The sequence below is a fragment of the Copadichromis virginalis genome, linkage group LG19 (assembly GCF_057382275.1).
Source record: "Copadichromis virginalis isolate Kocher_CV1m ecotype Utaka linkage group LG19, C_Virginalis_male_GT1.1, whole genome shotgun sequence".
NCBI lineage: Eukaryota > Metazoa > Chordata > Actinopteri > Cichliformes > Cichlidae > Copadichromis > Copadichromis virginalis.
The window spans coordinates 33400904-33424246 of record NC_140636.1 but is presented as its reverse complement, the minus strand read 5'-3'; the positions used below and the strand labels follow the sequence as shown (position 1 = coordinate 33424246).

Genomic DNA, 23343 nt, shown 5'->3' with positions numbered 1-23343 from the left:
GATGACACTCTCCATCAACCCAGAGAGCTAGTCAGCCGGGTGGCTCATCGCTCCTGCTGCTGCTACCCTGCTTTTCATCACAGTTAGTGTGAGGGACAAAGACAAACTTATGTCTCTAAGGGCTGTGAAAGGTTGAATCCACAAGCAGGGCTTCTCTCTAGTGTGCTCACCACAGCTCCTTTCCATAATAAGGCTGCAGCATCTGTCCCCAGAGTTTAATAAAGATCCATGCTGTCAGGCAGTAAACCAACACAGCCACCCACAAGCCTCCGGGCAAGGGCCGCAACCCTGGCCTACCTCCTCCCACTCCTCACTGTCTTTTTATCCTTGCTTGTGCTGCTTAATTTTTCAGTGGACAGGCCTTGGGTTGAAAAACCAAAACCGTCTCCCACAGTAACAATGGCCAAGAGGTAACAGCCCCAAAGTAGCTTCCATGCCTCTTCTCCAACCAGAATGATTTGAGCGTTTGAGTTGTGTTGATGCAGAGCGTTGCAGACTTCTCTGCAGCAGCGCTACTCCTCGCTGCCAGCTGCACCCGTCAGTAATAGATCAAATGGATAATAAAAGAAACAATATGGCTTTGGGGGTGGGTGCGCTCATGTATCATACATTTCATGTTTTCTCTGATATCCTTATCCACAAGCTCTCACACTGCTTAAATGTGAAGGTACAAACCTGTAGGTGAAATATTTCGATGCCTAACTATGGCCACTTTTCAGCTGACTTGAGATATTTTTACATCCAAACCTGAATTCTGATCTGTGTGTGAAATATGTACCACATAAATATGGATTTGTCCTTGTGTTTCCACCTACCCACATCATTCTCTTCCATATACCCATCATCATCAACCTCATAAGCCTTCTGGCCCTGACCCTTTATTCACTCCAACGAGCATACGTAAAGCTTACAGACAGCTTTACAGGAGAAGCCTGCTCTCTAACCTCCAGAATCCTAACTGAATAGCAGATGTGCTCAGCTTTGTGTGTCCTTTTATTAGCTCCCCTAAATCAACACCTAACAATGCACGCTGAGAGAGAGAGAGAGAGAGAGATGGGTAGGGGGTGGTGTTGATTTCTTCGATGTACCAGCACCCTGAGGTGGGTAAGGAGTGGTCGAAAGGTAAAAGGGTTAAGGGGTGGAGTTGGTTTGTTATGACTTTGGTTCAATTTCCTGTCTAAGAAGCGTATACATGAACCCAGACTAGACTGTGGAAACGGCAGCCAGCGGTGCTTTCATATTTCACTCCAATTTGTCGTAGACCGTTTGATCTTATTTCAGCAGAACTGTCCTGTCTTGTGCATAAATATCCTGTCTGAGCATAACAGCCGGGATTGTTCACGTGTCAGGATCAAAGAGCATTAGATATCATTTTTAAAGCTCTATCCTATTTCATATATCTTAAGCTTCTCACATTTAAATCCTTTTCTCATTGGGATGTACAACAGCCATTTGATAGACAGCTGATCAACCATAGACAGTTGTCACCCCAGAGTTCTCATTTAGAGTCGGATTTATGGGATTTTCTACATTCTGACTGCATTTCTTAGTTGTGCTTGTGTCCTGCCCACATTTGTCCATGTGCAAAGTAAGCAGCCAATATAGCAGATCATTAACCAGAATGGTTCTCTTGCATGATTGTGCTTTAGGTAAAGAATAAAGCAAAGAATAGATTGAGCATGACTTAAACTATATTGCTTTTTGTGTCTTTATGAGATGAGAGGAAATATATGGCAGAAAAGAGTCTGTTTTTATTTGTAAGGCTGCAGAAGGTTGCCTTGGAACGTTGCGTGATCATACTATTAATGCTGTTTGCAGGGAAAGGTAATCTAAAAGTCTGTGTATTGAGTGGCTTTCATAGGGAGGAGATTTAGAGTCCCTCTGCCTGCCTCTTTGGTCTCTGGGCCCATCTTGGGTTAGCTGTATTAAGTGGCACTGCATTAGAGCAGCGGATTGTTGTTTCCCCGCAGCTTCACTCCTCCTGATCACCTCGGAGGTTCTAAGGAGCAAAGGTCTCATAAACATTTATGTAGGGGCTGTGAGCTTCTGTCTTAGGCCACTACTCCTCTGGGCAGAATCCTATAGTGCCTCTTTATGCCTCTTAAGAGACTCTCTCTAGTTCTGTGTGTGTAGGTGTGTGTGTATATTTCTGTGAAGGTTAGTTTCACTAAAACAGACAGAAAGTTATATTCTTTCCCCTCCTATGCCTTTACTTATGATAGGTCTGTATGCTTCCAGCTTCCCAGAGAGTAGGTTGTCATATGTTTTCACAATGGGACACTTATTATATGTAAATTTTATAGCTTTAGGCGCAGAGTCCCCAAGGCTGTTTTATACTTTTGTTAGTTCTTGCAAACAGCGATGGAAACCCTAGGAAGCCTTCTTAGAGAGGAAGTGAGAGGACAAAGCTCTACTGGACACCATCGCTAAAAGCAGTAATAAGCTGAAGTCTGTGTGGTGTTCTCTTTTAAAACTGCAAAAAGTAAATAGCAGCCACATTTCACTTGTGCTTTTTTAATGCGAGGAATGTCTCTGTGGGATGCTCGGCTAATCCCTCTGAGCATTGTAGAGTGCTGCAGGGATAATGTCTTTATTTTTCAGGCCAACGTGTTAACAAATACTTTCTCTGGGACAAGTATAAACTTCAGAATTCAAATATTTGACTTTGAATTCATGTTGAGAATCAAGAATGTGAAAGTGCGTAGAGCTGATGCATTATTTCATGCATCTAACAAGTCTTTAACAAGTAGAAAATGTTAACTAATTTCTCAGTTTAGCACTAATTTCTGCAAACTCTACTTCATGTCTGATTTATTTTGGGGGGGGGATCAGCAGTTTTAAGTTGCATGCAGGCTGCGCATCTAAACTAGAAGGGAACTTGCAGAGGGTGTAATCCTCCACCAAAGGTTGATGCCTTATCTTGCAGTTTTAAAGGTGATTTGGATAAGCAGCACAATTTAATGGGTTCTTCCTTTCCCCATGCTGTGTCTGTTCATCAAGTCTCAGGAAATTCAGCCTGGTAGTATTTGTGTAGCCCTAATCTCGCTGACAGAGAAACAAACAAATGGTACTGAAAACACACCTCTACCGTAGCCCTCTGCACTGAGGCCACTCAGAACAAACAATCATCCAAGAGAGGGAGTCGGCAAAAGCTCAGTAAGGGTCTCAGAGGGCAGTCAGGGACCACATTGCTAGCAGACCACTGACACCACAGTAAATACATATATACAAAAAATTATAATGTGGTTATGCTTTGGAAAAAACATGTTTCCTTCAAAGTGTTTCTGTTCCGAATGCTGTGCTTTGAGCTAAAGTGCATTTCTTGTTTTTCTCTGCAGGACCCCGGGTATGCAACCTTCCTGTTCGAGCAGCTCCAAACTCCTGGGAATCATGAACCTGGATGCTGCCAAGTTTGCTCTACACCTCTCCACCAACTGAGGCAGGAGGCCTTGCAGACACTCCATGCTCCTGTCTTGGCCTTCAGCTCCAACATGGCTGCCTTGCCCAAAACATCTTTTATACCACAGCCTTCTAGATTCACTGTGTCGTCCTCCAGCATCCAAACAAAACAAGTCTCGAAAAGTCAGCCCTCTCCCCACTCTGTCCTGCCAGTAGGGGAGCGCCATGGGGTACCAAGCTGGTCCCAGAACGCAGCTAGCACTTCAGGGCCAAAGACCAGTGTCCAGGTGACAGTGGCAGGAGGGCAGCTCCCTGGATCTCTGAGCACCGTCACAATCCAAGCCCAGCAGTACCTCGAGGGCATGTGGAGCATATCCAGGGTCAACAACTTTCTCCCTCAACCCAAGTTGGTATGTGTTCACTTTGACCTTTTTTCTTCCTCATGCAACTAGCATTTAAAAGCAACTTTAGAAATAGTACATACCGTTAGAAGAGATGAAGCCCTGTGGGAAATTTGTGTCGTAGAACTGGAGCGCTGACCTCTTATTTCTCAGAAGTCACAGAGCCTGAGCGATCTAATGTCAGAGGTCATCTGAACACTAAACTCCTGACCTCTTCCTCAAGGGCATTTTAAATTATCACAACACAGCGTCACCATAGCTCCTCTCTCGTTTTAGCTAATCAGCGCTTTAATCTGTTTTGTTTATGCATGGAAGACATGCAGCAAACAAAACAGTTTCAGGAGCTTTACCTTAAAAGGTAAATGCTGAGGTTTCTATGTGCACGTTGCCAGGTATTTTGTGGTAAGCAATACGAGGGCATCTTTCTGTGATGACAACCTAAGTGACAAACCTCTGTGACATTCTACACCAGGCGGGTTCAGTGTACAAAGCATACAGCATGTGCTAACATCATCTAGTCCAGGGGTAGGCAACCTTTTTGATGACAAGTGCTATCTAAAATTTCCTCAGAAGTCAATGTGCCATATAATTGCATTAGCAATAAATTTAATAATGCTCTATATTAACAGTTACTGCGCTGAGCGGAGAGCTCCTGAAGCATTTGAAGTGTCGGAATGTGGAAATTTCAACATCGCTTGAAAAAACTGAGAGCTAGCAACGTCCCTCTCACCAGTAGGCTAAGTGATTTTTAGCCAATTACAAGTTGAATCTGGTAGTTGGGGTTGTTAGCTAAGATACCGTCATTAAGAACCAGTACAACTAATGTGTCTATGCGAGCTAATTTGCGATGCGCACCGCTGGCCCGGCCATTTATTTTTTAATGCACCTTCTCAGATTAATTTACTGCGTGTCGTGCACAGGGCTGGACTGGGACAAAAAATCGGCCCGGGCATTTTGATTAGAGACCGGCCCACCAGGTATTACAGGAAAATCCATAAAGCCTTTGAATGAAAACAAACGCTGTTGTGACAGTGATGTACAGTCTTGTTGGTATATATACGATTTCTATACGTTTTACATCAGGTAAAAACTTTGGTTGTAAGATTCAGATTATTATTTTAAATGAGAATAAGAAAGTATTTCTTTGTGCCCCCCTCTCCCTGTTAATGCCCTACCTGGCCCCCTGGCAAAACTTTGCTAGATCCGCCCCTGCACAGTTACCAGCTGTCAGCTACATAGAAAGGGATCCTGGTGTTATTTGTCTCTCAGAAACAGATCATAACTTCCCTTCAACTCATTCATGTCACCTAAAAGATAAACCTGTTTCTCCATCACAACTCTGATGATTCAGTAAGGACATCTCCTGGTTTCATCTTCATGTTTCCCTCTCACCACATATCCAAACCAAGGGCGTAGATTTGGTTTTGGCATTGGTGGGGACAGATGATTCAACCATCGAACCCTGCCCTGTTTCTTTTTTGTTTCCTTTTTGTCTTTGCTTCTTGATAAAAAAGGAGAAATATACTTGCCTACATATCCTATTCTGCATGCTTTTAAACCATTTAAAATCACAATTCATAGTTTTATATGTGAATTATATAATGTTAAATTACTATTAAACAAATGACTGACTAAGTATTTTAGAGTTTAGTTCACTTCAGGCATATTTCATATAAATCAGGTATCATACAAACATAAAAATAGCTTCAAATACAGTCATGACAATAAAAGAATATGACTTTAAGGACTTAACAACATTAGTTCAGTTATAGTGCACCAACATCTCTGATACATTAGCACTAAGGGAACACTGAATGACCTGCTGGTTTTTGTCCATAAAACTACTCATCTAAGATTACCACAAAGTACAAGATCTCTCAGCAAAATTATGCAACATTTTAGGCACTATTGCCCCGATCAAATCAGTGAGCTGGGATGTTTTATTCTAAACATGAACTACTGTTACAGCAACAGACACGAACAACAGACATGTCCCACACAACAACTCAATGTGGACTATGTGAAGGAGCCAAACACAGGCCTTCTCCTCTCGTTAACTGAGATAAACTGCTGGCATATTGGTTTTACATCTATACTGTCCAGTGTCTCCTGGTGGACACACAGCAGCATTGTTTAATCTCATTTGAGTCACTGTTGACCGTAGCCATGTTTTTAGTCTTCTGAGAGCACTGAAGCTTCTTTCAGCCTCAGTACCTGCGTTTTATCCTCAGATTAAAATTATTATTAAGTGCGTGATGTGCCTCACCTTTGGCCCTGGCTCTTCCCCTCTGACTGCACTAGGACATATTGCCACCTGATAAAATTGATTCGTGCCATATAAAAAGTGAGACATGTCAATTCAGATTCTTTGTCAAATATACACTAATGAATCAATTTACATCAGCAGCCTAACAGTTGTCATGATAATAAATACTAGTTAATCTATAGCACCAACTCATCAGTCAGTCACCTGTGACCTCGCCTCTTCACCTCTGAGCTACAACATGGCAGAGCTGCCTCTGTCACCTGATCAATAACAGTGAGACATTCCACATACATGCAGTCACACATGTGCTTCAAATACACTAATGAACCAACAAGTCATCATCCAATTTCACCTGTGATCTTGTGTCACCATTACTTTCTATCACCTGACAAATAGGACATACATGACAATAAGAATAAAATGTGGAGCTGCTTCAGTGTTTCTGTCACTTTGTGCAGATCTTGACTCATCAGTAATGTTTGTAGGGTGAGTGAGTTTTTAAAACAATTTGTGCAAACTGCACTACAGGGTGGAATATTTGCAAAATCCTGACTATCTCATGATATTTTGTCTAAAAAATTAACCCTATGAATATGTCAGGACCATTAGGATGAAATTATTGTGTCACCAACATTTTAACTTTAGACATATCATTTTAACAGCCTCTGTAAACTAATATCCTGGCTTACTTGAGGCTGCTGTTTTCTCTGACACTTTCAATCAAAATTAGAAATGCTGCTCTGAGACTGAGAGAACTAATAGTGCTGCATGTTGTGCAGTTAGTTTCCAAAACACGTTATTCGTGGTTACATACAGTTTTAGACTGATGTGGGCCAAAGCCTAGCATAGCCTGTAACGTTATTGTGACGGACACATTTTATGAGTGAGCTTGACTTTAAGTGACTTACAGGTTTCTTTGAAAAATACTTTCTTATATCCAGGTTCTTCCTTTTTGCTGTCATCCTCCTCTCCTCCTTGCAGGTCCTAGCGGCGCAGGCTTGCTGGCCGCTGCTAAAACTAAACAGAGCTCCTTGAAAGGCACAACCAATCACATTGGCCATATTTGTCACATGATGTAGGACTCCAGTATGGAACGTAATTTAACTCTTTCTTCACAGCTAGGCGAATGAGACGTTGACAGATCGTTTTTTTCTTTCTGTCGGGTTTGTTTTTCTTTACTCAAAGAGATCAAATTATTGGTGGGGACAATTCAATAATCGCTGGATATTGGTGGGGACATGTCCCTTCCGTCCATGCCAAATCTATGCCCTTGATACAAACCGATATCATGACCAGCAGCTTTTACAGCTGTGGCTCCAGCAAACATCAGCTGATACTAGAAATTAATATTAAATAAATTCTAATGATCAAGCTTAAACGCGCTGCTGTTGTTTAGCGCGACATCCGCTGGTTTCCTCTTTCTGGCGCAAAGTGGGCGATAAACAAAGGAGAGACGGGACTTGCTCAGAAATACCGATCAGCTGATCATTGATCAGTTTCATGATTGAATGAGAGAAGAAGAGGCAGCTGACAGCGTAAAGATGCAGAATAACTCCAGCTTTGTGTCTTTTTCATTGTAGCTGAAGTCCAGGACAAACTGTGTTCCTTTTCAGCTCAATACCAAACACCTGATGTTTTCTCTGAATGCGGGATGATTCTGTTTTTTACGGCAGGGTTGGCAACTCAACTAACGAACCTTATGAATAAAATAAAGTTCACTATCAGTAACATCAAAGCACCCACCCAGCTGTATAGAAACTAGAGATGGACCAATCCGATATTACGTATCGGTATCGGTCCGATACTGACCTAAATTACTGGATCGGATATCGGAGAAAAATAAAAAATGTAATCCGATCCATTAAATATCACGAAAGCACCTCACAAAACTTGCAACACGCCATAACTCACCTCAGAACGTTAGCACGTCGGAGCAGTATGCATCACGTGATAGAGCGGCTGTGGCATGCGGGACCTGTCGGTGGTCTGGATAGCATGTGGAGCTTCGCTAGCAACCCGGCATTTCATCTCCGACAAAGTTATCCCGAGAGAAGTAAAGCAAGTGTGTAAGTCCATCTCTGAATGTTTGTAAAGCATTCCTGCGTTAAGCTTAACAAACGACTGCCTCTCCTGCTGCTACTTCAATCATGAAACTGCTTAACGATCAGCTGATCGGCTTTTCTGTCGCGAGTCGGTCTCTCTAGTTTGCTTTTGGCCCATTTTGCACCAGAAAGAGGAAACCAGCGGCTGAACAACAGCAGCACGTTTAAGCTTGATCAGCTGTTGTTAGAATTTATTTAATAATATTACTTTCTACTCGAGGATCTTTTCTACGTAGCTGACGGCTGGTAACTGTGCAGGGGCGGATCTAGCAAAGTTTAGCCAGGGGGGCCGATAGGGCATTAACAGGGAAAAGGGGGCACAAAGACATACTTTTCTTTCTTATTCTCATTTAAAATGTCGAGCTTTTAATAAATAATTATCTGACACCCAAAGTTTTAATTTGATGTAAAATGAATAGAAGTCAATTACTGTATATAGTAACTATTAAGTCTAATATATATATATATATATATATATATATATATACCCTAGTAAGCTATAGTACTTTTTCCTTTGGGAAGGTACCATCTGTGCAGTCTGCAATTTTGTTGAAGAAAGATGTTGAATCTATTTAATATTTCTTGAAAAATAATTGATTTCTGTGCATTTTTTTCACACTGCATCAAATTAAGGTTGATTACGTCGATTAAGCATCATGAGGTAGAGCGTGAGGGGTGGTTCCCTATTTTTTATTTATTTATTTTTGTTGTTGCTGGGAGTTGGAACCCTATTAGTTAGGTTGCTTAATATTTATGCTAAGTACTCTTTCAAATACCAGAATAGGGAGGATGGTGTAGGTTTAAGTTTATTAGATTGATCAGTATTGCTGAACTATGAAATATTTTTTTTTGCATACAGGTATAACAGAATAGCTTTAGTGTAGTTGTTGTTTTAAACTTGAGTATGAACTTATACAAAATGCAGCAAGATATAAAAAACAGTTTTGTTGATTAAAAAACACTATATCGGATTCATATCGGTATCGGCAGATATCCAAATTTATGATATCGGTATCGGTATCGGACATAAAAAAGTGGTATCGTGCCATCTCTATTAGAAACTCCGTCACGCAGAGTTATTGTAACTGACTGTAAAAAGTCAGCACAACGAAAATAAACTCCACCTAAACTTGGTTCATATCTGACCCAGAGAGACTGCAGGTCATAACTTGGTAAATGGCCTGCATTTGTATAGCGCTTTTCTAGTCCCTAAGGACCCCAAAGCGCTTCACACTACATTCAGTCATCCACCCATTCACACACACATTCACACACTGGCGATGGCAAGCTACATTGTAGCCACAGCTGCCCTGGGGCCCACTGACAGAGGCGAGGCTGCCGGACACTGGCGCCACCGGGCCCTCTGACCACCACCAGTAGGCAAACACGGGGTTAGTATCTTGCCCAAGGATATTTGGCATGCAGCCAGGAGGTAGCCTGGGATAGAACCACCGACCTTCTGATTAGTGGCTGACCTGCTCTGCCACCTAAGCTACAGCCACCCCTGAACTTCTTACCTGAAGTTCAGTTCACCTGACACTCGGACCAGCGGCCACCTCAGGTCTCTGCTCCTCCTGCCTCACCTTTCCCTCATCCACCTGGCCTCTTGTGGCAGCCACCACCAAACAGTTATTTTTACACATCTGCCAGCATCTGGCCAATCCACCAACTTTCATTGTTTATACCATTACTAAAAATAAAAATAAAAAAATCATCGGTGGCCAGTCCAGCTATGGTCATGCCATCAGTTAACCCTTCGTGCCAACTGTGGCATGCGTGCCCAGGGTTGATCTCGTCCTTGTACTTTAATATTTTCCATCTGCTTCATAAGCTGTAAATCGTGCCATTTCTGTTTTCGCTGCGCTGATAACTGCAGTCTACTGCAGGTCTTGGCAGTGTTATTCCTTCTTCCTGCTTGAAAAATTAAAGACAGATTTTCAATCCTCCCCTTAATGTCAACAAGTGCCTGTAGAGATGGTTTATGGGAGGCCATCAAAAGCTTTTAACTGCATGTACGCAATCTAGGGCAAATCAAACAGCCTGGCACTGAAGGGAGAGGCAGACTTGTGTTCTCCATCTATGTGTCTAAAAGCAATTAGCGGCCCGTGGAGCCAGGATGAGTTGCTCGGTTTCTGTAGCTGTGGCTGAAGCCTTCCCTGGACAGAGAGAAATGTCCCTTCAGGACATTAAGTTACAAACACAGAAGAAATGGTGTTATTTTCTCAAGCTGGGTTCTTTCATTAAAACCAGATCCTTTAGAATGACAAAAACCCACACACACTCTCGAGGATTGGAGGTTACACAGTGCCGAAAGGCACAAGCTTTAATTCATGATTTCTTCTTAGTTTCTTTGTGAGGAAAGCGTGCAAGAAGCAGAGATGGACTGTGTGTGTTAGACAGAAATTCTTCAGAAAGTGTCAAGCCTGAGGCACTCCCACACACAGACCATTATAGAGCACCTTGACACTCCCATTTGGGAAAAGGCTCTGGTTAACATCTGAAGCTATGTTTGTGGTTGTCTATTGAATTGAAAACTATGTGGCTCCATCTTTATAATTGGCTGGCAGCGGTTCCACTGAATGTAGCTGCCTCGAATTGGGCGAATGAGAAACATGTGCATTTTCTGAAACAGTCTATTGCAAGTCTAAGAGTCGGATGCAAAAACCAAAGTTGACATGCTCCAGCTTCACAGTTGCTCATGTAATCCCTGCTGTTATTGGCAGTTTGAATAAAGATCTTTAAGTAGTTAAGGTAATCCGTGAAATCACATTACTAGGAGTGTGATGCTGCTGCTGCTAACAGCAAAAATTGATTGATCCAAATCTGCATTTCTTCCCTTTGCTCATTTAAATCCACAACCACATGTACACTAATCTGCAAAAACCAAGTGTTCTTGACTCATGAGGGTTTCCGTTGTTGGCCCGGTGGTTGCCTGCTGCCACGGTGTGCTCCATTGCCACCAATTTGAAGCCCAGCAGATGATCTTGGCTTCGGCTGCTTCGGTGCAGCTGGGCTCTGATGGCAATGCGCCACAGAATGAGAGAATGACAAGAGAAGAAAATGATGCAGAAATGAAGGGGAAGGAAATCCCCACTCTTCACAGATTAGGAAAGAATTTGAATGCTGTGCTGTTACACTATATTTTCTGAAAGACACTAGAGAACTTTTAATTATACCGGCACTAAATGAGAAGGTATGTTAGTCCTACATGGTAGGAACTCAGCTTTCGCCTCAGTTGGTTTCTGGTGGTTACAGAAGCCAGCCAGGCACGAAAGCCAGATTAACGCAAGGCCTATTTCGCCTCAGCAGTAATCGTCTGTTGACTCCTGGGATCAAAGGTCACAGAGGAGTCCTGGTAGTCTAGGGTGGAAAAAGAGCTGTCCTACTCTGCTCACTTCACATTTCATAGGAAGCATTCTCCCAAACCCTTTTCACTTATGTGATTCACTTTTTTCCATTATGGTTACTTGCTTTGTCTCGTTTCCCCCCCTCCTTTTTCTTCCTTTTCTTTCCAAGGCAAAAGGATCAGGGAGGGCTAGGGGTTAAAGGGTGTAAGGCCAGCTCATTACTGACTTTGGGTGCAAACGGCTGAACACACATGGCTCCAGTGACACAGCCTAATTACTTGACCAGGGGATAGATTGTACTTTTCAGCCAGAATCAGGGAAAGTGCAGGTCCAAGGCTACAGAGAGCAGCTTGGCTGTGGAGCTTAAGTCCTCAGTTTTAATACTGAGGGGAATACTATTTGAAAGGCACTGTGCTAAGCTTGAGTGTGTGTGTATGAATGTACATGTCCATTTCAAGGACACGCTGAAACCCCACCTGTGACCAGCTGTCTTGTGTGCTCCTGAAACTGTCTGCTACTTGATTTTTAAACCGGCACTGCACCTACTCAGTCAGTGACAGATTTGATAGGCTGTACACATCTGCTTCCTGTATGGCTGTGCGTGAAGTGCCCTAGTCATACATGACAAAGTGCAGCAGGTCTGCTTCGCTGGTATGCACCAAGCTAACACCAGCATAGTGCGCGGCCTACTACTGTGGTTTGCTTTCAGTGTGCTGCCTGGTTTTTCATGCTTTTAAAGTCAAAACTTTGGAATGCACAGCTTGATATCTGACTTAGCTTCTATGATGAAGCCCCAAGAGAGCAAAAGTAGACCTTTAAAGCAAGGCTATGACTCTAAGATCTGATAACAAGCTCAAAAGGAAGAAAAGGGAAAGTGGGAATTCATGAAGACCAAACACCACAAGGCTACTGTTTGACAAATGGTCAGTGGAGCGTTTCCAGGAAAAGATAATGCAGCCCTGCTTTAATATAGCAGCACATTGTACTGCGTGTACAATGTGCTGTAAAGCTGCGTGTAAAGCTAACAGTAGCAGGAGTCCAAGCAAGAACCAAGCCTGTCATATATGAATGTAACTATGTCCTCACATCCTGATGTATGGCATTCTCATGTCAGGCTTGGCATATAAATAGTGCAGCTGTCAGTGTGTGTAGACAAATGGCAAATGGTGGAAGGCCACACACTTTATAAAAAAGATTGTAAGGGGTGTTATTTTTGTTGCCAAACATGAGTCTAGGGCAAACCCCAATGTGGTAAATATGCAGAGGGCCTGAACTGTGTTTATAATACACTTCCTGTCAAATGGCACTGAGGCTGCTGCCCTGTGTTGGGCTGAATTCAAGGTCAGTGCTGATTACAAAGTGTCGTGTGTCAGTTTTATAAATGTTTTTTTGAATAGCTTCAGCCTTTCTTTAATTTCTGATGCTAAAACCTCAGAGAATGGGTTCTCGTCAGCTAGGATAAACGTGAGGCTTCAGTGGGGATTAACCTTTTGTCTGCATGGTGACTCCAGCTCCAGTGTCGTCTCAGAGTCAGCTTTTGACTTGCATAATTAGCTCTCTGCACGCCATGGCTTGGTGTAACCAAAAGAAGTGGATCACTGAAGATGGAGCTCTTGCTCACCCTTTCTGTGGTCCAGCTTTCCAAAAATCCTGTAGTATTCCCCTCAACTTTAAAAATGAACTTAAAACCTGAGTTCTGAGAGCTAAAAGGTAATACTGCATGTATTTAATTTTTGTTACATGATGCATCTCAAACTCTGCGTGAAGCCTTTTTCATACACAATAAACCAATGGCAGTGCCATTAGATATAGTTAATGTTATTTTTCACAGCTTTATGTTGCAACAGTTTTCACAAAAATCTCGTCAAAACTTCTTCAATCTATTGTTAATTTATTACGCTGCAGACACAACTTAAACTTGTGGAACTGGTTCTAATGCAGAATGTCTTGCTGCAGAAAATAATTAAAAAAAATATGAAGACACACAGGTCTATCCTTAAAGGAGTTCATTCATAGATTTGGCATGAGTTGTCAAAGCCGAAGGGTTGAAAGAGATGCGGCATGTCTCAGTTTTGTCCTTTTCGTTTCCAGGGTAAGGTGTGCCATTTAAGCACAGCTCACATGTCTCATAAACATTTAAGCTATGGAACAAATGCCACCTGTACACCACCTGTTGTTACTCCCTGTGAAACTCTCTGAGATAGCTTTACTGAGTCTGCAGGATGAAACGTTCTTCATTCCTGAGGAGTAAAGTGCTAAACTTGCAGGTATAGATATAATCAGGAGCAAAGTGAGGTAAATCGCTAGTGATTTAATTACTAATTAAATGTGGGTTACCACTTAATTACAGTAGGCTGCAGCCAGAGGAACCTTGTAAGTGTTGCCAGAATCAATGAATGGTCCCGCATCCTTGCTGTTCTGTGGGGAGCTATCTTTGGATATTGCTGACTCCCACTAACTGGTACTGGCTGCAGCAGCTGCCCATCCATCTGTGGCAGAGGGGGAGCAAATAAAGTGGAAGGAAGGTGAGCTGGAGTGGTAAAACCATTAAGTGGCGGTTGTGGTCTTATCTCTGTATCTGTGTGTACACAGGCCCATGGGTTGATGGGAAATTCAGACAGGGATGTCACAGCCTTGGAGGCCCCTGTCACCACCATGACCAGCACCAGCGGCAGCACCCTGACGCCCTGCAGACTGAGGAGCTCCAGTCAAGCGGGACTCCCAGCGCCCGTTACCAGTACATCAACCACCGCGTCTCCTTCCTCATCTGCAGCAGCCTCCTTCTTCGTTAGGTAAGCACCTCCCCCATGCTGTCAAGTCACTGCATGGTTAATTGAAATGTGTTTGCATACACACCCGCATGCATTCAGTCTTCAGTGAGTTGAAGAGGAGATATGCACAGACTCGCGTGGTCTCATGGTTTTAACCTCCATGTGGGGCACTTATTCACTGGAGATGTTGTTCTTGCCATGCTTGAATTATAGCATGCCTTGGGATACACATCATGGAACTAAATGAACCTTTTAGTTGCAGGCACCAGTGCCCATGAATAGAAAACAGAATTGCATAATTCGATATGAGGAAGGAGTGTCTCACGAAAGGGGTTTAGGTTAAAGCTAGCTATTGTCCTGAGGTATTTTATGTTTAGTTATTTTTTTCTTTGTTTTGCCTCGCCAATTTAAACGGATCTTGCAATTTTCCAGCCATAGACTTACTGGATGCTCCCACAGGTGTAGCGCAGGATGCATTTTTTGTAAAAGCATTTTGGTCCCTGTGTATCCAAGGCTGAAGAAGCCTGTTTTTAAAGCATTGCTTGGCTTTGGTATTGTCGTTGCCCTGGAGAAGACTTCACCCTCTCTGTGCGGGTGCATGGTTGGGGAAATATTGTCAATGACAGATTCCCTGGCAGGCCAGTGCATACATTCCCTGCCTCATCTCTCCAAAAAGTGCTGTGTTGTAATGAGCGTTTCTGAAAGGGAAGCTGGCTAAGAATGATGCATAGGACCATTGACGCTCTGCACCACAGGAGACAGAGAAAACCGGTGAAGGGGCTTGTGGAGTGTGACAGGAAGCCTATGGGGGATCAGTATGTGGCTTAGCTTTTCTTCAAGCATCCCAAATGGAGTTTGTGTTGCCAGCTTTTACAGGGTCCAAGTATATCAGTGGGACCATGAGGTCTTTCCTTTGACTAAGGGGATGTTCCAAATCCTCCACCTAATATGTAACTTCCTGTGTATCTTGCTTCCTGTCGCAGGAGCACGAGGTTTAAACAACAGTGAGGCATGACCTTCTGCTAGACAGGTTAAATTCCTGACATTGATTTATTAACGCTCATGTTTTCTTTGGACTTGAGCTAAAAGAAAAAGATAAGCATAAAGAGCTGCATCTAGCCATTCAGTGTGGACAGGAAAAAAGAGGAAGGTGGACTTGTTCTTTTCCCTGCAACAGGGCCTGGTGGAGCACACGGGGTGTAGAGAGTGCGCTCCACCACCACCTTTTATTTTATCCAAAAGATAATTTGCTGCCAAGAATGTTTTGTTTGACTTGGCTCGCAGAAATACGATAATGATAGGCCAACCTCAAACAGCATTGGGTTCTGCAGATAGAAAAAAATAGGGTGGAGGAGATCCACTGTTCTCCATTTGAAGCACACCCACTTCCTGACCTTCTGCAGCTGTTATCCCTGCAACAGGGATCATCATCAACATCATCGTGAAATCGTTGTTGCTCATTTTTTAAAAACATCATTGTTGTCTGAAACGTAAAACAGTCAAAACAAATTGAGTCATTCAACAATATTTTCCATTTGCTCTGATAGTGGAGCTGCAAAAAAAAGCAGATGAAATTAGCATCCCTCATGTTTTAGACATGATTGAAAACTCAGATCTGATTAGTATTCTTTTTTTGTTCTCCGTAGATACAATTAGTGAGATGCACGTGCAAATCCTTCGAGCCCAGGGTGTAAGACCAGAATAACCAAACAGCAGTTTTTTCTTACCCCAGTGGCGTGGAAACAGCTCCTTGGACACTTGTCTGACATTCACTAACACTATTCCATTCACAGATGAAATTTTAATTAGAATGCAATTAGCCGGAGTCTAGGTGTTCTCGCTAGGCTGTTGGTGAGAGGAAAAGAAAAGCGATTAACAATGTTTAATTTTGCAGCGGAAAAATAAGTCAACCATTCAACTAGTTAAAGAAGCATTTAGTTTAAATATGTCTGGTAAAAACACTGGTTTGATAACAACACAGCATTTGCATCTCCTTAGATGAATTATTTGTGCCTGTGAATTGACTAATTGTGCCTTCAATGTTTTATTATTTTAATTTATTCTAATAGTGTCAACTTTACAACAAGTAAACTTTGATATTTTTATGGTTAGATTGTTCTAAGAGCAGCTTTGCCTCAGATTTCTAGTATATTTTGGAGAGACCAAATGACTCATTTGTTCACATGAATTTATTTGATTAACAGCATTACAGAGATGCCTTCCAGGCTATGTAGACAAATGCAAGTCAAAAAAAAAAATCCAAGTGTAGCTTTTATTCTCTGAATCTTCCCATTCCAAGTCCATCAGCCATTTATATTATCTTGATGCTTCTTTTTCTTCCACTTGCAGAAAATAGTAAAAGTCTTTGATCATCTAATGAATGCTTCTTTCAGGCTTATGTGAAATTCCAGCTCAAAAACAGTTCTTTTGTCCCACTTCCTGTTTCTCGTAATCTTAGGAAATAGCTTGAAACCAAAAGATGACCCCAGGGCCAGTAACGACCAGTTTGCAATTAGACTGACTTTACAGTTGCAGAGAGACAGGAAGAGTCAGGGGTCAAACTCTGACTGGATGGTGTGTGTGTGTGTGCATATCATTATGTGTGTTTGGCTACGTCAGTGTGTTACTTGGGGTAATGAATTTAGAGCCATGTGTTCAGCTGACTACCACGTTAACCACTGATTGTCTTGTGACAGAGCATATGATTAGTGTATTGACACACCGCTGTGTAATGAAACCAGGCGACGCTCACAGCAGGGGCTAGACGGTGCGGCTAACTGCTGCCTCGCACAACCTTCTCCCCATCTTTCTCTTCCATTAACATCTGCTGATTGTGGCAGTGTGTTTATTACACACCAGGCCCATGAGATGAGAGGGGATGCTTGCTCAGTTTGCAGCCAACTTTGATCAGCTGGCAAATTTTGTGTGTAGCAGTATGAGATAGTGTTATCTTACGTTGTTGGGCCCCTGTTTAAGTTTGTCCATCTACCGTCTCTTATCATACCCCAGAGATGGACAATGAAGTCACTCTTAAGATGCAAGGAGATAATGACTAGAGCAGTATAGAGGACCTCAGAGACACGACAGTCGGTGGATGCAGACTTTAGAAGTGGCACGCAGGCTGAAAGGTTGGGATTTGCAGGGGCTGGGCGGACAGCTGTTTGCTGGAATGTGAAGGAGGAAGTGGTTTCATGGTCATCCACCGGTGCCTATAGCTGCTGCCCAGGTGAGTGTTTGTGCACTAATGACTGTGATTGTGCAGAAGGGATCCTCCTGTAATTGTGGCAGCAGGGCCATTTAGCCTCGGCTCTCCTGCACACACACACAAGACTGTGCCTTTGTGTCAGGAACGCTCACTCTGCCCTTCATCCCCTGGCTGCTCTGAGTAACCATAGAAACAAGTCATTAGCTTGTGGGAATAAAATGTAACTGATTTTTCTTTCAAAAGTGAAGATTGGAAATCAGGAAGTTGAAACAGCCCTCTCTACTCCACTGGACTATAATTTAGTCAGAAGAAGAGCATCTCTTCAGTAATGAGTCCTACATGCTGCACAGTGGAAGCGCAGCAGGATGACAAGTAGCTGTTCTTGCTCTGAATAACAGATGGCTTGCTGAAGGCCAGTGTCCAGTTATGTTTATTCTGGAGTTTGTGCGAGAAACTGAGCCGGCCTATTCGTTTTGCTTGTAAAAGAGACAGTGATGCAGTTGTATAGAGAGGCTCAGAGCAGACAAAGCAGCTCACTGCTGGCTTTGGTTGGCTGTGCTGTGATCGACAGCAGGGATCTCAGTGAATGACAAATAGGCAGGATAGATTATGTGAACCAGAGGGGTGCACCGAGCACAGCTGATCTGGCCCACATGGCAGGGAGGATAAAGAGTGGGGCAGTAGCAGCTCCTTATAAGTGTTGTCATTCAGACGGTGTGCTCGGGCTGATGCTCCTTTCTGACAGCACTAAGAGCAGGAGACCTGTACCTGTGGAGAAGAATATTGGATTCACTACCATGAGAGTGAAGTAAGCTATTTTGTGCACAGACATCATTGAGCGCACTTGGATATTTGATATTCGTGTGTGTTTGTGTGCGAGAGGTGCCCTGTTTTCTTTCTCTCTTCCCCTCCCCTCTCACCCCTTTCTCTCTCTTTCTCACTCTCCCCCTCTCAATTTATCTTTCTTTGTGTGGCACACGCTCTTTTCCGCTCTGTGGAATGTGCAGTTTTGTGCAGTTGGAGTTGGACTGTCTGATCCCTGGAGGTGAGAGGCTAATGGTTTTGTTGTCAAGCCAGAGCGAGATGGATTCCACCACGAGAGCAGGAGTGTGAGTGGAATGTATAGCATGTGTAACATACTGTAGAAACCTTGGCTCCATTTTGAGAAAGTAGCCACAGTGGAGCTGAAATGTTAATACTACCTCTGTCTCCGGAGTCTGACAAATGAGAATTGATTCATATCAATCTGTTGAATCTGAGCAACACATGCCCAGGGCAGCGAATGGCTCATCAGAAGTATTGAGTGGGTGGTAGCTGGGATGGTTGAGCTGCTCTCTGGTATTTGTCTTTGTTTACTGTTGGATAAAACACCAGCTGGTATTTTCCTGCCATAATCTGGCTGATGGGACTAATGGCTGCCTCTGTGCAGCGGCGGACCCAGTGGCAGCTGAGGCCACAAAAGGGCTGGGGCTCAGTAGATAAACCCAGGTGTGAACCAAGGCCTGTCGGGCACCGTCAAGGCTGAGGTGTTGATGGAGATCCTGCCTGGCCTCGGAGCCTCGGGCATCTGTGTCGAGTAGATACATCTCACTACCCACATCCACCTTCTCATCCACCCGCAAAAAGCAAAATGCCGCTCCACTCTGACTCATAATCCTCCATCGTTCTCAGGTAACAGAAAATTTGTCTTTTGATATAAAGACTGACATAGAGAAAACCGTGTTCAGCCTCGGTGGATATTAGAAATGAATAGAAGTACTGATTTGCATTTGCAGATTCCCTCTCACTCTCTGGGCATCTGTGTCTTCCCTGGGATATGATAACATGGTGTGATAGTGCTGTGCCCCCTGCAGCAGCAGACTGATGTGCTGTGGTGTGGTGGGCAACACAGAGTCACTTGTGCCTGTCATTATAAATGGCAAACAGCTCCACTGAAAGAAAAGCAAAGGGTTTGTCCCTGCCTTCGTGGTAGCCTGATGCCTTTTCCCTCCCCAATATGCCAAATAAATCCCTGAGTCAGGAAGTCTGTCTGGCCCACTCACATAGCCTGCAGGGGGGCAGTTAAAGTGGGAGGGGGGTGACAAACAAAGAGCTGAAGTGCTGACTCAAGTCTGTGTGCTCACCCTGGGTCCACGTGTCCTAAGCCCTGGGGGAGAGGGGAAAGCGCTGCCATCCTCGCCTGACAGATTGATAACATACATGAATAAATGTGGAGCATAGACCTCTGTCCTGCAGGCTTCTCACTTAACACTGGGCTTCTTTTGTCACTCAGGATGATGACAGAGACAATAAATAAGGTTTAATTGTGTGCGATTGGTTCACGTGGGCAGGGTGAGGTCACGCTCCCAGCATCAATCCATTTCCGTCTCTGTTTGCCTGCCCACGTCCAGCATTCCCCATTTAACGGCATGTTTCTGATAACTGCCCACTGGGCTCCGTGATCAGCGCATTAGCGTTTAGTTATCGCGTTAGACTAAATTCTCTCACCCTCAGCCTGTTGAATGGATATTATGCATCGTGCCTGTAGGGGCTGAGGGATGCCATCTAAACCTCTTTAGTGCACCTCAGTGAAAAGTGTCATGCAAATGGAGTCTATTATCTCTGTCATTACAACCACTTTCTCTTTAACATTGTGGGTGTGAGACACTGAGTGAGAGTATGGAGGAATGAGAAAGAGTAAACTGCAATAGCTGGTGGCAGGGAATATATGTTGAGGAATTTTATGACCTATTGTGTGCAGTTGTAGAGTGACGCCCGTGGCCTCATGAGCTCCCACAAGTGCCTTTTTTTGCCTCAGAATCCAAGGAAACAAGGAAGGCTCCTAGTGGGGTTTCTCAGGCATCACAATGCTCAGCCACGCCACAGACTTCTATTCAACATGAATAACTAATATCTGCCTAAACACTGGTTGTAGGTTGACTTCCCCATGTGCTAGAGCTTTATTTTGTTGTGAAACACATAAATATTATATGCACAGCACCACCTTGCACCCGCCGTCCTTCGATAAGTCAATTGTGAGGCGCTAGCTTTCCCTGGATGTAGCTCGGATTACCACTGAGGATAAGGGCATTGTTAGGACAGGTTTCCCTCATTACCCACAGCCCTAGTAGCTGAATCATTTCATTCCGATAACACTGTCTTTTTTATTTTAATCTCCATCTATATGTAGCTTGGCTCCAGGAGGTTGAAAGGGTTCACATGGGTTGATGGTAGCTGTGGGGAATTTAAAACAAGTAACAACGGGGCTTGTAAGAAAAATTAAACATGAAAAATATTGCTGACAGTTTATTATCAGGACATTTTCAGTATTAACTTCTGGCTTCACTATAGTCTGCAGCAGTTAATGCAAAATAAGCTACATTAAAACAGGATGGATGCCTAATGGTCCTTCTAGTACATCGCCTATGTTTTATTTGCTCCACAGTCTACTTCTTAGTGGAGAATTATGAAGATTAAGAGTAATTGTAAAGGATATTGTGCCCCACCTTTTCATGTCCACTTATGTATGAGACAAGCGAGCGGCTTGGACGTGCAAAACCACCGTATCAAATTAAAAGCTGCGAGGACGGTTGATCTCCCCTGTGTTTCTGTCACTGTTTTCTACATGCACGTCGTCTTGAATGGAGAGGATTATAGCCTATAATCGGTTCACGACCCAGCGCATGAGAGCCAGCTGTGGTGTGCTAAAATCCCCTTTTCCCCATACGCTCTATGAGAACCAGCAAGTGTAGCTGTGTGTGTTTCGGTGACTCAGTTTATCAGTATGTGATACAGGATAAACTGCTTAATTTGAATAATGTGGCTGCAGTCGCTGGCATTTTGGTGGCTTTTCTCAGCCACGCGGTTTCTTTGCTTTCCCTGCTTTTATTTTCAGATTGGTCTCCACTTTTCATTTGATTTACATGGTCTTTCATGACAGTACTGCCCATTTCACCTGATTTGGACCTTTTCTGGTTTTAGTTGGGTTACCAGTTGACCAGAATATAGATGAAAGATTAGGAAACACATGTAAGACCTCCCCTCCCCCTGCTTTCTGTCTCGCCAGGCCGCCCACTGATTAATCACTCCCAAATGTTCTCATCAGCCTGTGGGCCTGTTTGTTGTGATAGCCTCTGTGTGGGAAAGTGCAAATAAATAATAGCTAGGTGTCTTACTCTGGCAGCAAATGATTAATGAAGTGGAGAAGTGATCCAGAAGTACTTTTTCCCCCGTTGCCCGTCCCTCCCAAAGTTATCACGCTCTCACGTTAGTTTCCCCTCTGACAGCATTAAGCTACAGGGGCATAATATTTGATTGAGGAATTGTCTCGTAATTGTCTGATAACAGGCCTCATTTGTTGCTTGTCTATCAAATATCCTGCTTCTAAAAAAGCACCGAAGCGATTTCCGAGACAGGAAACGTCACTCAGTCAGTGATAACTTCATGTGTGTTCCAAAAGTTGTGTTTGTGTGCCCTGAGTGCAACAGCCTACCTGATGTTTTGAAGGCAAGACGTGGGTGGGATGACGGGTGAATCGCAGTTCAACATGTGAAAATGTGGAGTTATTCCAGATTCTCTGCAGCCTGGGAGAGGAGCATAGCAAAATACCTGGAGCGCTGTCTGAGGAGCAGAGAGAAAATGCTCTGGAAGAGATGAAAGCAGCTGTTAATCTTTGTCAGCAGTGCCAGAGGTGGGGAGACTGCAGTCGGTGGAGCAGGGATGAACATGTCTTCATTATCATCTGTCACCCATCAGCTGAAAAGTGAATGTTCTTCCAAAGACTTTTACTTTTGCTGCATGAACCAGTTTTGACACATTAGCGGAGCATTTTACTGACGCTGCATTTTTGGAAACCTCTTGTAAACAATTTAGAGTCAATTGTTAGAGATTTTTGTTGGATGACCTTTGAATTTCAATGCAGTTATTTCCAGTTATTTCCACAAAGGAGTTTAATTGGCTCATTTATCCAAATGACTAGCAAACATGTCCTGCAGAGCTAAAGCCTGTGCTTTCTTCACCTCGTCATGGCCCAGTGTTCAAGCTAGTTAAGGCCATATTTGCAAGACTTGATCCTCAATGTTACAAGGAACAATAAAGTGAAAGTAAATGCAACAATACCCTACCATTTTCCTTCCTTTGCTCATCTTAAGCCTTCCTTAAGACCCTAGCTTGGCAACAGAGTTTTGCGGCCTTTCACTCCGGGGTTGAGGTGAATTAGTGGGTGTGTGACTGTGCAGGGTGTCTGGAGACACAATACTTAATATTCAGCGTGTTAAACACAAAAACCCTGTGTGTTTGTCTGCCAAAAATATTCCCACCTCTCTTTAACCTTATTGGCAATGGCACTGTACCGCAGTGGGATAGTGAGGGTCTACTGGCATGAGCCAGTTCTTCTTGATCTGACATCCAAAAGCACAGGAGCCAAATCAGACAAATCATAGTTTCTTCTTTTTCTCAACAAAATCAGAGTAAAAAGAAGTTCTTTTTACGTCTGCGCTGATACAAGCCACTTCTTAAATTTGTGTTGTTTACCCTCATGTACTGAATCACCAAACCAGGTTTTCTTGAATATTGATGAGTTTTTTCACTTTCTGGGCCAACTGTTCCATTTATTTTTGGCCGACTGGGAATTCCCATCTTTGGGAATAAAGTAATTCCAAGATGGCTGTGGCATACCCCCACCAATCATTTTTTCCCCTGTTTCTTTCTCAGGCAGAAAATGATTTACCTCCTCATGGACAGCGCTTCACTGGCACAGAGCCAGGCCCACTGATCGAAGAGAGGACTTGGCTCTACAGCCTGCTGCTCCCTCCCTCGCTCTCCGTCTTTCTTCCTTCCTTCCTTACGCTTCCTCTGCAGCTTTCTCTTACTTA

The 23343-nt window shown here is 43.4% G+C and overlaps 1 protein-coding gene across 2 annotated transcripts in view; it reads left to right on the top strand.

Annotated features, from left to right (window-relative positions):
• Window positions 1-23343, top strand: part of kif26ab (kinesin family member 26Ab) — a 69441-nt gene that overhangs the window by 22204 nt on the left and 23894 nt on the right. For both annotated transcript variants that reach the window (XM_085441189.1, XM_085441187.1), the window contains exons 3-4: window positions 3339-3809; window positions 14108-14307. In XM_085441189.1, coding sequence (XP_085297315.1) covers window positions 3339-3809; window positions 14108-14307 — 671 coding nt within the window. The remainder of the gene's footprint in view (window positions 1-3338; window positions 3810-14107; window positions 14308-23343) is intronic.